At 40.9% G+C, this 11525-nt stretch overlaps 1 protein-coding gene across 1 annotated transcript; it reads right to left on the bottom strand.

Annotated features, from left to right (window-relative positions):
* Positions 1–493: 493 nt before the first annotated feature.
* On the bottom strand, positions 494–3650 carry LOC124675488 (O-glucosyltransferase rumi homolog). The gene is made up of 5 exons (XM_047211564.1): positions 3325–3650; positions 2332–2524; positions 2003–2067; positions 1691–1901; positions 494–892 (listed from the first exon to the last, which is right to left on the bottom strand). The coding sequence occupies exons 1-5, from the start codon at positions 3633–3635 to the stop codon at positions 545–547; spliced, it is 1128 nt and encodes a 375-aa protein (XP_047067520.1). The 5' UTR covers positions 3636–3650; the 3' UTR covers positions 494–544.
* Positions 3651–11525: the final 7875 nt, after the last annotated feature.

Here is an 11525-nt window from a genome sequence, read left to right as displayed (position 1 = left end):
GTGATTATGGGACCCTTTTCATTATTTACTGCATCTCTCAGCAATCTCAGGCAGCAACGGAAACTGCCAAAAAAAGATGAATGATGGATACAAATTAGATCTTCCGAATTAGTACAAATCCTCACTGTATGTCACAGCGGCTTTGCAAAGTAAAACTGATCCAGACCAAACAAAGTACATGAAGTAATGGTTTCAACTAAACACCCCTTTATACTCCGTATGAGTATAGCGCGATGATGCACACAGAAGATTGAACTCTATCAAGGATAGATACTTGCTCTGTTCACTAATGTAAGGTCTGTTAGACATTTTGAAGTGGACAGATAGGAACTAGAATGAGTGAACCTGCACACTAAAACGCATCTAGATACATGCATTTACTTAAAAAGCTAGACTATCTTACATTAGGGAACAGAGGGAGTATTAGTTAACACTAGATTAACAACATTGTAGATTGTAGAAGATCTATCCTAAATAGACAGCCAAATCTGTATTGTCCACCTGTATATGGGAACAAAAAGAAGAGGAGGGGGCTCAAAGCATTTTAAGGTGCCGAAGCTATCCGCTCCCACATTTCAACCTGCCTAATTGTATTTTCTTTCCTCTGTTTTAGCATTCTGAGCTCCAGTGGGCTGAAGGGAGGAGGAAGATCACATGGACCTGAATCATGGGCAGACTTCACCATGGATTCAGTAAAAAACTTCTTCTCAATGCCTTCAGCTTGGCAGATCAAGGATTCAGGACAGACCTCAACAGCTTCAGGTGGCTTAGTTGGCCTGAACCTTAGAAGCTTTGCATATTCCGTTAAAAGGTGAAGCATGTAATCATACACAAGATCCATATTAACCTCTTCTTGAATGAAATTGCTTGCTTCTTTTCCTATGCGCTGTGCCTACAATATTTTAGAAGTAAGAGAAGAGTATTTTCTTGAAAAACAATGCAGTAGCTGTTTCAAGAAGAATGTGACTTATTGACTAAAGAACATCATGGTTAAAATTATCAATAACAGTTAGCTCTTATGGAATTTAAATACTCTATAATAAGCTCCAAATGGTTACTAATAAGGAAATTTCAAGTGAAATGTATCATTAAACACTAGACATGTTTTCAGCTTGGTCAATTTAAACCGAACAACACAACAGAGAGATTTGCAAGAAAATTTCCTGCTACCACTACCAGTGCAGTCCTCAAATATCAGCAAGTCAATACTTTCTCCCATTTAAAGTTCTGATTTTGGTTTACGGTTTACAACACACCTAATGTTGGTCCTGTTTATTTTTAACAGGAGGTAAGAAAAAAATCCATGAGCAGTAATTTCTCATTTCCATCAATTTTGTTTAGACTAGTCACAATAGGAAGTATCATATACTAGTATCATGCACATGATATTAGTTTGTGATACCACCTCCACATGCATAGTATCATAATATGGTATCATACTTATGTCATATTTAATGTTTTGTAGAATCTCAATGCAAATGTATGTACATGATGTATTTGTCATGAATTTTTCTAGGTTTATGTGTCATGACATGGTATCATATTATGATACTACTCTTATCTCTCACCTCATTAATTGATGTGATACACCAGATTTTTACCAACATGACATACATGATACTACTTATGATACTACATTGGGGCTAATCTTATTGCATTTCATATGTAAATGCTGATAGACTGAAAGTACCGATTGCTTGTGAGAGTTGCCCCATTCAACAGCATATTTTATGGAGGCACATTTATTGTCATCCTGAACTGGCCAATAATGCTGAATCGGCATAAGTGACCTTGAAAAGAAATCATAGTATTTTGGTGTGACCAATAGTGTCATTGAATCACATGCTAGAATATATTTCTGACTGATCGACCATGCTGATCCTTCTATATAGATCTTGTACCTGTTGAATGTTGACCAAGTATGAGAAACTTAGAACCACAAATAAAATCATATAATTCCTTGCTCTCTATCACCAAAAATTAACATGAATACAGAGTAAACCTGTGTGTGCACTGATTGCCCAAATTTGAGTTTGTATACCCTGCTTTGCTCTCTTTGAACCAGTCCTATAACAGAAACAATAATGTTAACAACAAATCCTGTTAACATTTGCCTTTATTGAAGACAGCACCCATCATGGGCTATATGCTTCCTCTCAATGCAGAGGCCAGAAGATTAATAAAGTCTTCCTTCAAAAGAACAAGAAGAATTTGATGGCTTTGAGTATACCAAATTAAATCACGTAAGTCTGTGGATGGGGAGAAAGGAGCCTCTGTACTTTTTTCAAGTTTCACTAATTACATCGGTGACACCATTAGCATACAAATTACCTGAGTGTAAATCCTTGCGTTCCAATCCTGCGTACTGGAGATATTACACTTAACCAGTTCCTGCCGTGACACTGCAACTGCTGTATTCCCTTTCCAGTAAGCATAAGGTTCTCTATCGGACCATGTTACCCTACTATTACCAATTTTCAAATCTTTCTGCAGGGCATCCCATGGTTTTATGTTAATCTCTGGCCTGCCAACGTGAAAAGAGTTATTAGAGTGATTGAGCTTTCTGTGCACAACTGAGCATGAAGACCCCAAAATTTTATATTTTTGAAATTTCTTAGACATTTGAATATCCTATTAGCAATGCTAAAAAGCGAGTATTTCACAACTGTGTGGATAATATGAGTGGAAAATGCTTAACATAGTAGTAATGATGCGTTTACAAAATTATGACTCATGATTCAGAAACATCATAGGAAAACACATAGATAATGAACTTTACTGCCATAAAAGTTCTGTTACTTGTTAGGATTCATACACTAGCCACTTGAACCAAAAGTCCGAACTGATGGAGAGGGCTAGACAATCTACTTATACACTTCACAACACCCCCACTCGCGTGTGACGGGAGAAGAGAAAGTCAACACGTGAAAGAAGAAGAGCACACCGAAACAGGGCATCAGCGGTAGCTAAAGAGGGGGGCAATAGCAATTTTTAGGCTTAATTGCGAAAACCGGGGCAACAACAATTTTTAGGCTTAATTGCGAAAACCATGTGAAAGCCAGGATTTGAACTCGCCACTTGAACCAAAAGTCCGAACTAATGGAGAGGGCTAGGCAATCTACTTATACACTTCACAACATTACTCAGTTATGCGTTAATGTTTTTTTTAGACCCAAATGTTACCATATACTGTACTTTTCTGTCATCAAAACTCTGTTATTCAATTCTCTGTTAATCTTAATTATCTTTGAAATTATTTATCTTATCAAGCTAAAAGTATTTCATACAGTATGCAGTGAGAAGAAGGTGAGCAAGCATAATTACCAGCCCCAGAATGACCAATCGGGGAAGACGATATCCAGGGTCCTGTCATCCCCGCAGTACCGGAACAGGGGCGGCATGAAGGGGGCGTGCTTCCCGCGGTAGAGGTGCGTGCGGACGATGGGCCAGTCGACGCAGTCGAACATGAGGTCGAGGTCGGGGACGCGGCCGGGGTAGCGGCGGAGCAGCTGGAGGATGCCCCAGATGGTGAAGAGGTCGCGCGTCTGGAACGCCGGGCGGAAGCGCTGGACGTAGGCGCGGCCGCGCAGCACGACGAGGCGGAAGCTGGCGGTGACGCCGGCGCGCGTGAGCATGGCGCGGGTGACGCCCCCCGCCGCACGCCATGGGCGGAGGTCCTCGTGGATGAAGCGGAAGTAGGATGGGCACGAGGAGTTGGAGGGTGAGGGGGCTGCGCCGGTGTTGGTGGCCGGTGGGGCGTCAGGGGAGGTGCGGCGGCAGGAGGACGAGGAGGAGAGTGCGAGGGCCAGGGTTTGGGAGGATTCGGGCGCTTTGACAGCGTAGGAGATGTTGGGGCGGAGGGAAGGGGTGGGGCAAGAGACGGAGTAGGTGGCAGGTGGTGGTCGCGGTGCTCTAGAGGGCGACTGTGGTGTTTGGTGGCGGAGAGCGGCGGCGGCGGCGGCGGGAATGGCCGCGGCGGCGGGGAGGCTTGCCTGCAACTGCAAGGACAAACGAAAACGATCGTTTCAAATGTTTGCAAGTCAAAATGAAACAAAATCATTAAATCGAGGAATTTTTTTTTCTCAAAATAGCACTTCCAAGTACCTGGCGCATAGAATGAATCAAAATGTCAATATTACTAAGTTTAACTAAATATATACTCCTAGAAGAAACTATCAAACAACTATTTTACATTACAAAATATTCCTCATACAAGGTAGAGATACGGGGAGCGCAACTAAACCCAGGCGATCGGCGAACCCAAACCCCAATTTTATTAGTAATTAGGTTAGTTTATCTTGTCCATTTATGATACAATAGGTATAATCTCATCCAAATTTCATTAATTGATCGAAAGTTCACAACATAAGTTGTCTCCACCTAGGCCTCCTCCATAGGAGATGTTCACCCTCCTTTGGTCAGCCCCATCATCCTCGAGAGAGGTAGAGAACTCGATCTATGTGTGAGGTTTTTAATAAAAAAAATGTTTTCTAGAGATTTGGTAGACATTTTCGTTTTCGCATCCGACTTAATGGAAGTGACATCGTCTTCAATAAGTGATATTCGACTATTCATTCGATGACGAAATCTCCTTCTCTGCGTAGACATACCTGTTGGTGTAAAAACTCGGTTGATTGTTTCCTATGGATTCAAGGGTACGAAAGCCAAGTTAACTCATTTACGTGCCATTATTTTTTCCATGAAGCCAAGTTAACTCATCTATCAATTGATAAATTTTGGAGTGACTAAGAAGGATCCAGACTTACTTTTTCATTTTCATATTTTAAAACATGTTTAAATTGTGGTCAAACCTATGATTCGACCAAGATTTAAATGGGCATAAAAATTCAAAAAAATCAAAAAAAATGAAAAACCAAAGCACGTCGTCTTCTTATGTCATATAGTAAGAATTCAAGGTGATAAACAAGGTCTGATATATTCAAACCACAAAAATCATGTATCTACCCCCTAACCCTAAACTATGTCTTATGAAGTTAAGCACGAAGAGAAGTGGTTTTGTGTTTCAAACATTGACATTTCAAAAACCCTTCCAAAAGCTTCATTTTGGAGTGACTAGGAAGGATACAAGCTTACCTTTTCATTTTCATGTGTTAAACTTGTTTAAATCTTGGTCAAACCTAGCTTGTTGAAGAAATAAAAGTAATAAGATATAAAATTTTGGGTTAAAAAGGGTTCGAATAGAATAAGCTAGGAGAGAATAATTTCTCAAAATAAAATAGTATAAGAAGTGCAAGAATGGCATAGGTGCCATAAACATGCATTTTGGTAAATAGGAAAAAATAGAATAAAGAAAAATAATTTTCTAGAAATTATTTTTGAATGGATATGACGGGCCAATGTTTATTGACCACGTTAATATGGATCTACAAGTGCACGTAGACTTGGTATTGCAGCTTAAATTAAAATTATAGACAAACTTTCATTGATATTTACAGGTTTGTGCTTTGGTATCTAACGTTCAGTCGCCGTAAAAGATAACTAGAATGTGCCATGAAAGAAGAATGAGTTTAAAAACTTCGAAGATTTTCTCCTTTTTTTTGGGAGTGATGTTTTGACTCATGATAGCATATGCTTCATTTATTTTGAAATGCATCTTAAACATATTTTGAAATGTCAAAAAAATTTAAGCAAAAAGAAGTGGTACATCTTCATGGGAGGATATGCTCCACAAAGTCGTCTCATGAGAAAATTCAACTTGCCGTATGACGTGTGTAAAAAGATCAAGTTTTGTTCTAAAAATAAGGCTTTCCACCAGATCAATTTTCTCGTTTTCATATAGAGCACAAAAATATCGGTTTTTCACGAAAGATATAATATAGAGATGTACATGTAGAATTGTTTTGTCGAAAAATTTCAACACTTCGAAATATGTTTTTTTTTGTAGAGGGATCATATACATCCGAGAGCCAAATTGAATTTCTATTTTTTTAGACTATTTTATAATCGCCGGTGGCAACTCATGTATCTCTACCATCTTTTATTTGCTACTATAACTCCCAATCGACTTAGGTACACGTATATGGTATCGATTGTTAAAAAATGCACAATCTTGTCCGTTTAAGGCTTATATTAATGCAAACCTAGTTTAAATCTGTTTGAATCAAAATTGGAAAAAAATAGTTTAGGCACCCGTGCTAGGGTTAACACGTGACCTAAACAAACAGGAGGAAAACGTGTGCATGCGTGTCAGTGCAGTCATCGAAACGAATTAAATTGGACACATTTTCTACTCCCTCCATCCCACAAAAAAATATCTTAACTTTGTTAAAATTTAAATGTATCTAGACACTATCTACTACGTAGATACATCTAAATTCTAAATTTTGATAAAGTTAAGACCAGGACGGAGGGACTATTTTTAAGCTCCAACCACATGTACTGCACTCTCTCGTGAGCCTTGCTCCTTTTCTTCTTGCTTTTCGTTCCTCCCCTCAACCTTTGTAGGTGAAGTCGTGAACCACGATCTTGTCAAGTCATAACTTTCCATTTAGCCTTGCCGTTCTTGTTCAATTTCTCGCGAAAAGAGGGGCATGCATGGAGGAAGATAACCACGTAATCAACCCTCCGAGGGGGCTGGTGCGGTGGTGCTAGCACCTGTAGACTGTAGTCTGTTGTGTAGTGCCCATAGTGCGTCCATGAGCACCGTGACGTGAAGGGCACAACACAAAGCAGAAAAAGGGGAAAAATTAATACGCCTTACCAACCGGCTTTCGACGCCGTGGTCCAAGCCGGCGGCTAACTGACCCAGACGGATTGAAGCTGCGTTTCGAAACCCACGATGTTATTAGCATTCATGGTTAACTGGCTATCGCCGCCGTAGCGCGGCTATCCAGTGAGAGTAGACGACAATCGACGACGTTCCTCAAGTCAACTAAAGCAACGGATCAGTCGTCTCGCGTCACATTAGAGGGCTAATCATGCAGCAACAAAAGTTAGTTTTATGCCTCTCTTTCTTAAAGGTTAAGAACTCGATTCTCTGACCCGCCAAAAGAAGAACTCGAATCTTTGAGAATGGAAATTCTAGCTGTTCTTTTCATCACCGAGGCTTGCTGATGCTACCGGCCGGTCTCAGATGGGAATGGAGAATATGGCAAGCCGAGCACGAAATTAACCAAATTAAGAAGCTTCAAGTAGCAACTCACAGTCGTGGTGGTGGTGATCCAGCGAGAAGATGCGAAGACTACTCCGACGACAACGACGGAGAAGAAGAGGAAGGTCGAGCTCCTTCTCGACAACGCCGCGGCGAGCTTCCTGGATCGCTGGCCGTCCACGGCCCCAGCTGGTGCCACCGCCATCGCCATAGCATCCGGCCGTCGTCAGTCGTCACTCGTCAGTGAGCTTTATAGGCTCAGGTAGGCGCAGCAAACTGCTCAATTGCTACTCGAAGGGCAGACTATCAGGAGCTCATATATTTTCTTACAGCGCCAGCGGCACAAGGGCAGACAGCGACCAAAAAAGACGGGTAAGCGCAGCAGGCGCCACGTTGATCGAATCATTGATGGTTTTCCACGAGAAGCAGATGGAAATCAGCTATAGCATGGTTGGGACAGTTGCTAATACTTATGAAGGGGTATGAAGGAGATTTTGAAGAAAATATGGATATGGAAATCTTTACTATTAAATTGGAGTTGGGGATGGTGTCCACTTTGACATCAAACATTGGAGCAATCTTAACCGTTAATTGTTCATCAAATCGCTCTCAAAATAGTCCATCAAACTCACGCTACTCCGGATGGAAAAAAATTTCAGAATTATTGGCTACCAATTAGATCGGCATAAACAAGGAAACAATCACGTCCACCATTCTCCACCAATCAAGGAAAGAAATCACATCATTATTTTTCGAAAAGATTAGATTACATACACCAATCACGTCCACTATTAAATTTTAATCGGACGTGATTTATCCAGAGTTCGAGACGTAATTCAAGAAATCAACCCGCAGTCCTCCATCTTGTTCCGATCTTCTACGATTTATCCAGAGTTTCAGACGCGCTGACCCCGATCCCTGATCCCATCTCCCGTAGGAAGCTGCCTGATTCGCGCACCGCCTGGAGCAGCCGTCCTGACGGCGAGATCCCATGCCCATCTGTCCGTAGACGCGCCATGCGCTCCTCCACGGCCGGCGACGACCGCGACCTCCAAGGGTTCTCCTCCGACCACCGCGCTGGCCGCCCCCCTGCTCCTCCATAGCTGGCGATGGCCGCTACCTCCATAGGTTCTCCTCCGAGCACGGCGCTGGCCGGCCCTGACTTTCGCTTCTGCGCTCCTCCAAGGGCGGCAGCCGCGACCTCCACGGAGTCTCTTCCGAGCGCCGAGCCGGCCAGCCGGCCATGCTCTCTGCCGCGACCTCCGACCTCCACGGGTCTCCTCTGAGCGCCACACCGGCCGGACGGCCATGCTATCCGCCGCGACTTACACAGGACTCCACCACCCGAGCGCCGATGCAACATGGTTGCTCCGTTTAGCCGTCCTGTGTTTTCTTGGATGTTCCCTTATTTCACTGATACATTCATCGGATCAGTTCAGGTAAGCCTACGGTTTACAAAGTTAAATAGATACGATGTACCATGCCAGTGAATTTATTCATCCCACTATATGAATGGTTTAGGCTATGGGTGTTCAGAAAATGAGTTGGCCTCAAGATGGCTGCCAATTAAGCTTGTTAATTCAAGTTAGTCTTCGATGCAGAAACTATTAATCTATTTTATACTTGGAATCAGCCTTTAATAGTTCAACACAATTTCAGGAAATACCTATATCTTGACATCTAGATACTCCTAATATCTACATGCTAAGGTTAAGTAGTTCAGCGTTTCACGTTGAACAACAACCATATAGTGCTACAAGTTACCTGTCAATGATTCAAACGAGATGAATAATGTAAATTGATTGCAGGTGTTCACCATTCCCGACACCAAATTGGTCGATAACTTGCTTAGGGTGTTGTTGTACTACCTCATCGGACGTTGAAGAGCTCCTGGTCCGAGTGCAGCAGCCAAGACTCGCCCGACCAGGTTTTGGCAGATAGGTGTCATCGAAATCGTCGTCGAACCGCACATCAAAATGGTGTAAGGCCGTGTTCTGAAACCGGCGTTGATGTTGATCTCGTTGCAGAAGAGGTTAGCTTCGGCTGAAGATTTTGTAGTTTCACCACAACAAAGCGAGTTTATTTTGCTGAAGATTTTGTAGTCTCACCACAACTAAATGAGTCGTTGAATTGTCTAAACTCTGAAGTTCCTTGTTCGTCGTTGATGACCGGTAACAAGTACCAACGACAAACTCGTTCTACCAGCAGTTCATGCAGCACGCACTCAATATGAGTTATTGGATGGTCAAAAACATCAACATGGCTTTGTTCCTCAATGCTAGATTATTTATGTTGGTAGAGAAGTCAGACTTCATAGACCATTCAACAATTATTTTCAGGTTAATTTTATAAATGTCGATTGTTGTTTTGGTGTTCTATACAAGTGCTTTAGTAGTTGCAAGAATTCAATAAGATATAGGTGAGTCAAATATTAAGAGTGAGTGGATCATGAAGAAACTAGCTGTCTAAAGATGCAACGATGACATTGGTACGACAAATGCAAGGAATAGATAATTTATTAGGAAGGAGGAGATTGGTGAAGTTTGTGCTAGCATCGTGTCAAATTTAAACAAAAAATAGTGTTGAACCATGTATATTAACCATGTGTGCATATTGTTGATGTATTATTTTTTATGTTACTATGTATACTATTAAATAGAATAGTATTATTTTTTATTTTTTATGTTACTATGTATAATATTGAAAATTTTCACTTTGTGCTTTGCCTTCATCCGGCCATCCAATCTGCATCCGACGGCACACAGTTTCTGGGCTGCTCTGAATAAAATAGAAACTTACGCTTTTTGGTATCAAACCAATCCCCCAACAATCAAGGAAACAGATATCTCCATCCATCACGTCCAGCAATTATGGAAACAAATATGTCCAGAAGGAAACAATCACCTCCTGGTACCAAACAATTAAGGAAACAAATATGTCCAGAATTAAACAATCACGTCCTGTACCAATCATTAACGTTCCACCCAGCTGCAATCGCTCTCTCTCTACAATTCTTGCAACCAAGAATCGACATCCACATTACATTCTCATCCGCAATCGTCCCATGTGCTAGATTGTCTGCTGAGATGAAAGAAGAATACCTAAATAAGCAGTGGATAGCCCGGCAATGAAAAAATGTTGCAACTCTACCTGTTGGTAAAATTGAGGAGCATGGTAAGAAACATTCAGAGACCGATTGAATTATATTTAAATGCATGTTTCATATTTTAATATGTAGAGTTTTTATTTGATAATATGTTTCACCTTTGTAGATCATGAGCGCGTCCAAAACAGATAATGCCGATGCTCCGAAAAAGAACTCACCGCCATAGGCTCGGATGCGATGTTAGTAGAAGAGACAGAAAAATCATCGACTACTAAACAGCCGAATGAGATGATTGTGTTTTTTTTCTACGCGTGTTTCCATATGCCAATGTTTAAGTTTTATTATGTTCCAATAAACTTTGCACATAAAGGTTCCACTTTCGCACGTAATGAACAATATAGGTATGGATGTTGTCAATGTTCCAGAACAAGCTACCATCATAGAGCCCCACACGATGTTGTTGGAAGAGACTTCATGGGCTTTTACACAGTCAAAGGAGGTGCATTTACAGACAATCCATTCACGGCATAAAATCGCTTCACACAAATTGGTAAATATATTCACTTATCCAACGGTGTCACATTATGTATATTTCTAATGGTTGTCCTTTTGAAGGTTTTCTTCCGTATTCATCCATGGGCCACTTTAACTTGTTCTCCACCGATAGGCATGATTGTTCTGTCTCTGTTATCGATCCTTTTTCTATGCCTCCATCGCCGGAGAGTAAAATGGTTCGATTGCACCACATGCAATTAATCTTACAAAGAATTGCAATATACCTAAGCTCTGCACTTGCATTGGCACAATTTAGTTGGGATTCCGATATATTTTTCTAGCCACTTAGGTCACCAGCTGGTATTCCGCAAAGTTCAAGCATGTGAGCATCTCTAAAATAAAGATAATGACGAGATATTTATCTACAACAATTTGTCTGGTTATTTTATTTTTATATTATGCTCTCATGGAATGGTAAACAAATGATTCATCCTATATGCATGGTGGATATTTTACCTTGCACTTTCTATTTTTCACTAAAATTATAAATGCTAACGACAAGTATTGTTGTCCAGAATGTTATCGATCCCAGGAAGAATTTTCTGATACGTTTGCTCAAGTACCATAAAAATGAAGCACGAGAAAATATTCCACACATTGTACTACATATCTACGGAGCATTGAGGAGGACATTTTTTAATATAAAATAGTTAGTGGAGTACAGCTTCATATTCAAATGATGTCATAATGGTTCTCAAAATATACTTCAGACGGTTTAGAATCTTACCAGTTTTTGAATATCTTGTGGTTGTC

The sequence above is a fragment of the Lolium rigidum genome, chromosome 7, assembly GCF_022539505.1.
Source record: "Lolium rigidum isolate FL_2022 chromosome 7, APGP_CSIRO_Lrig_0.1, whole genome shotgun sequence".
In the NCBI taxonomy this organism is placed as follows: domain Eukaryota; kingdom Viridiplantae; phylum Streptophyta; class Magnoliopsida; order Poales; family Poaceae; genus Lolium; species Lolium rigidum.
Note: the sequence above shows the minus strand (reverse complement) of the source record. Positions and strands in the feature narration are given on the sequence as shown.

What these genes read in the sequence shown, in the direction of transcription:
- LOC124675488 (XM_047211564.1), bottom strand. Translation starts at nt 3,635, where the DNA reads ATGCTCACGCGCGCCGGCGTCACCGCCAGCTTCCGCCTCGTCGTGCTG. An exon ending in GATTGGTCATTCTGGGGCTG is followed by an intron (nt 2,525 to 3,324) that starts GTAATTATGCTT and finishes TCACGTTGGCAG; the next exon opens with GCCAGAGATTAACATAAAAC. An exon ending in GGCAATCAGTGCACACACAG is followed by an intron (nt 1,902 to 2,002) that starts GTTTACTCTGTA and finishes AACATTCAACAG; the next exon opens with GTACAAGATCTATATAGAAG.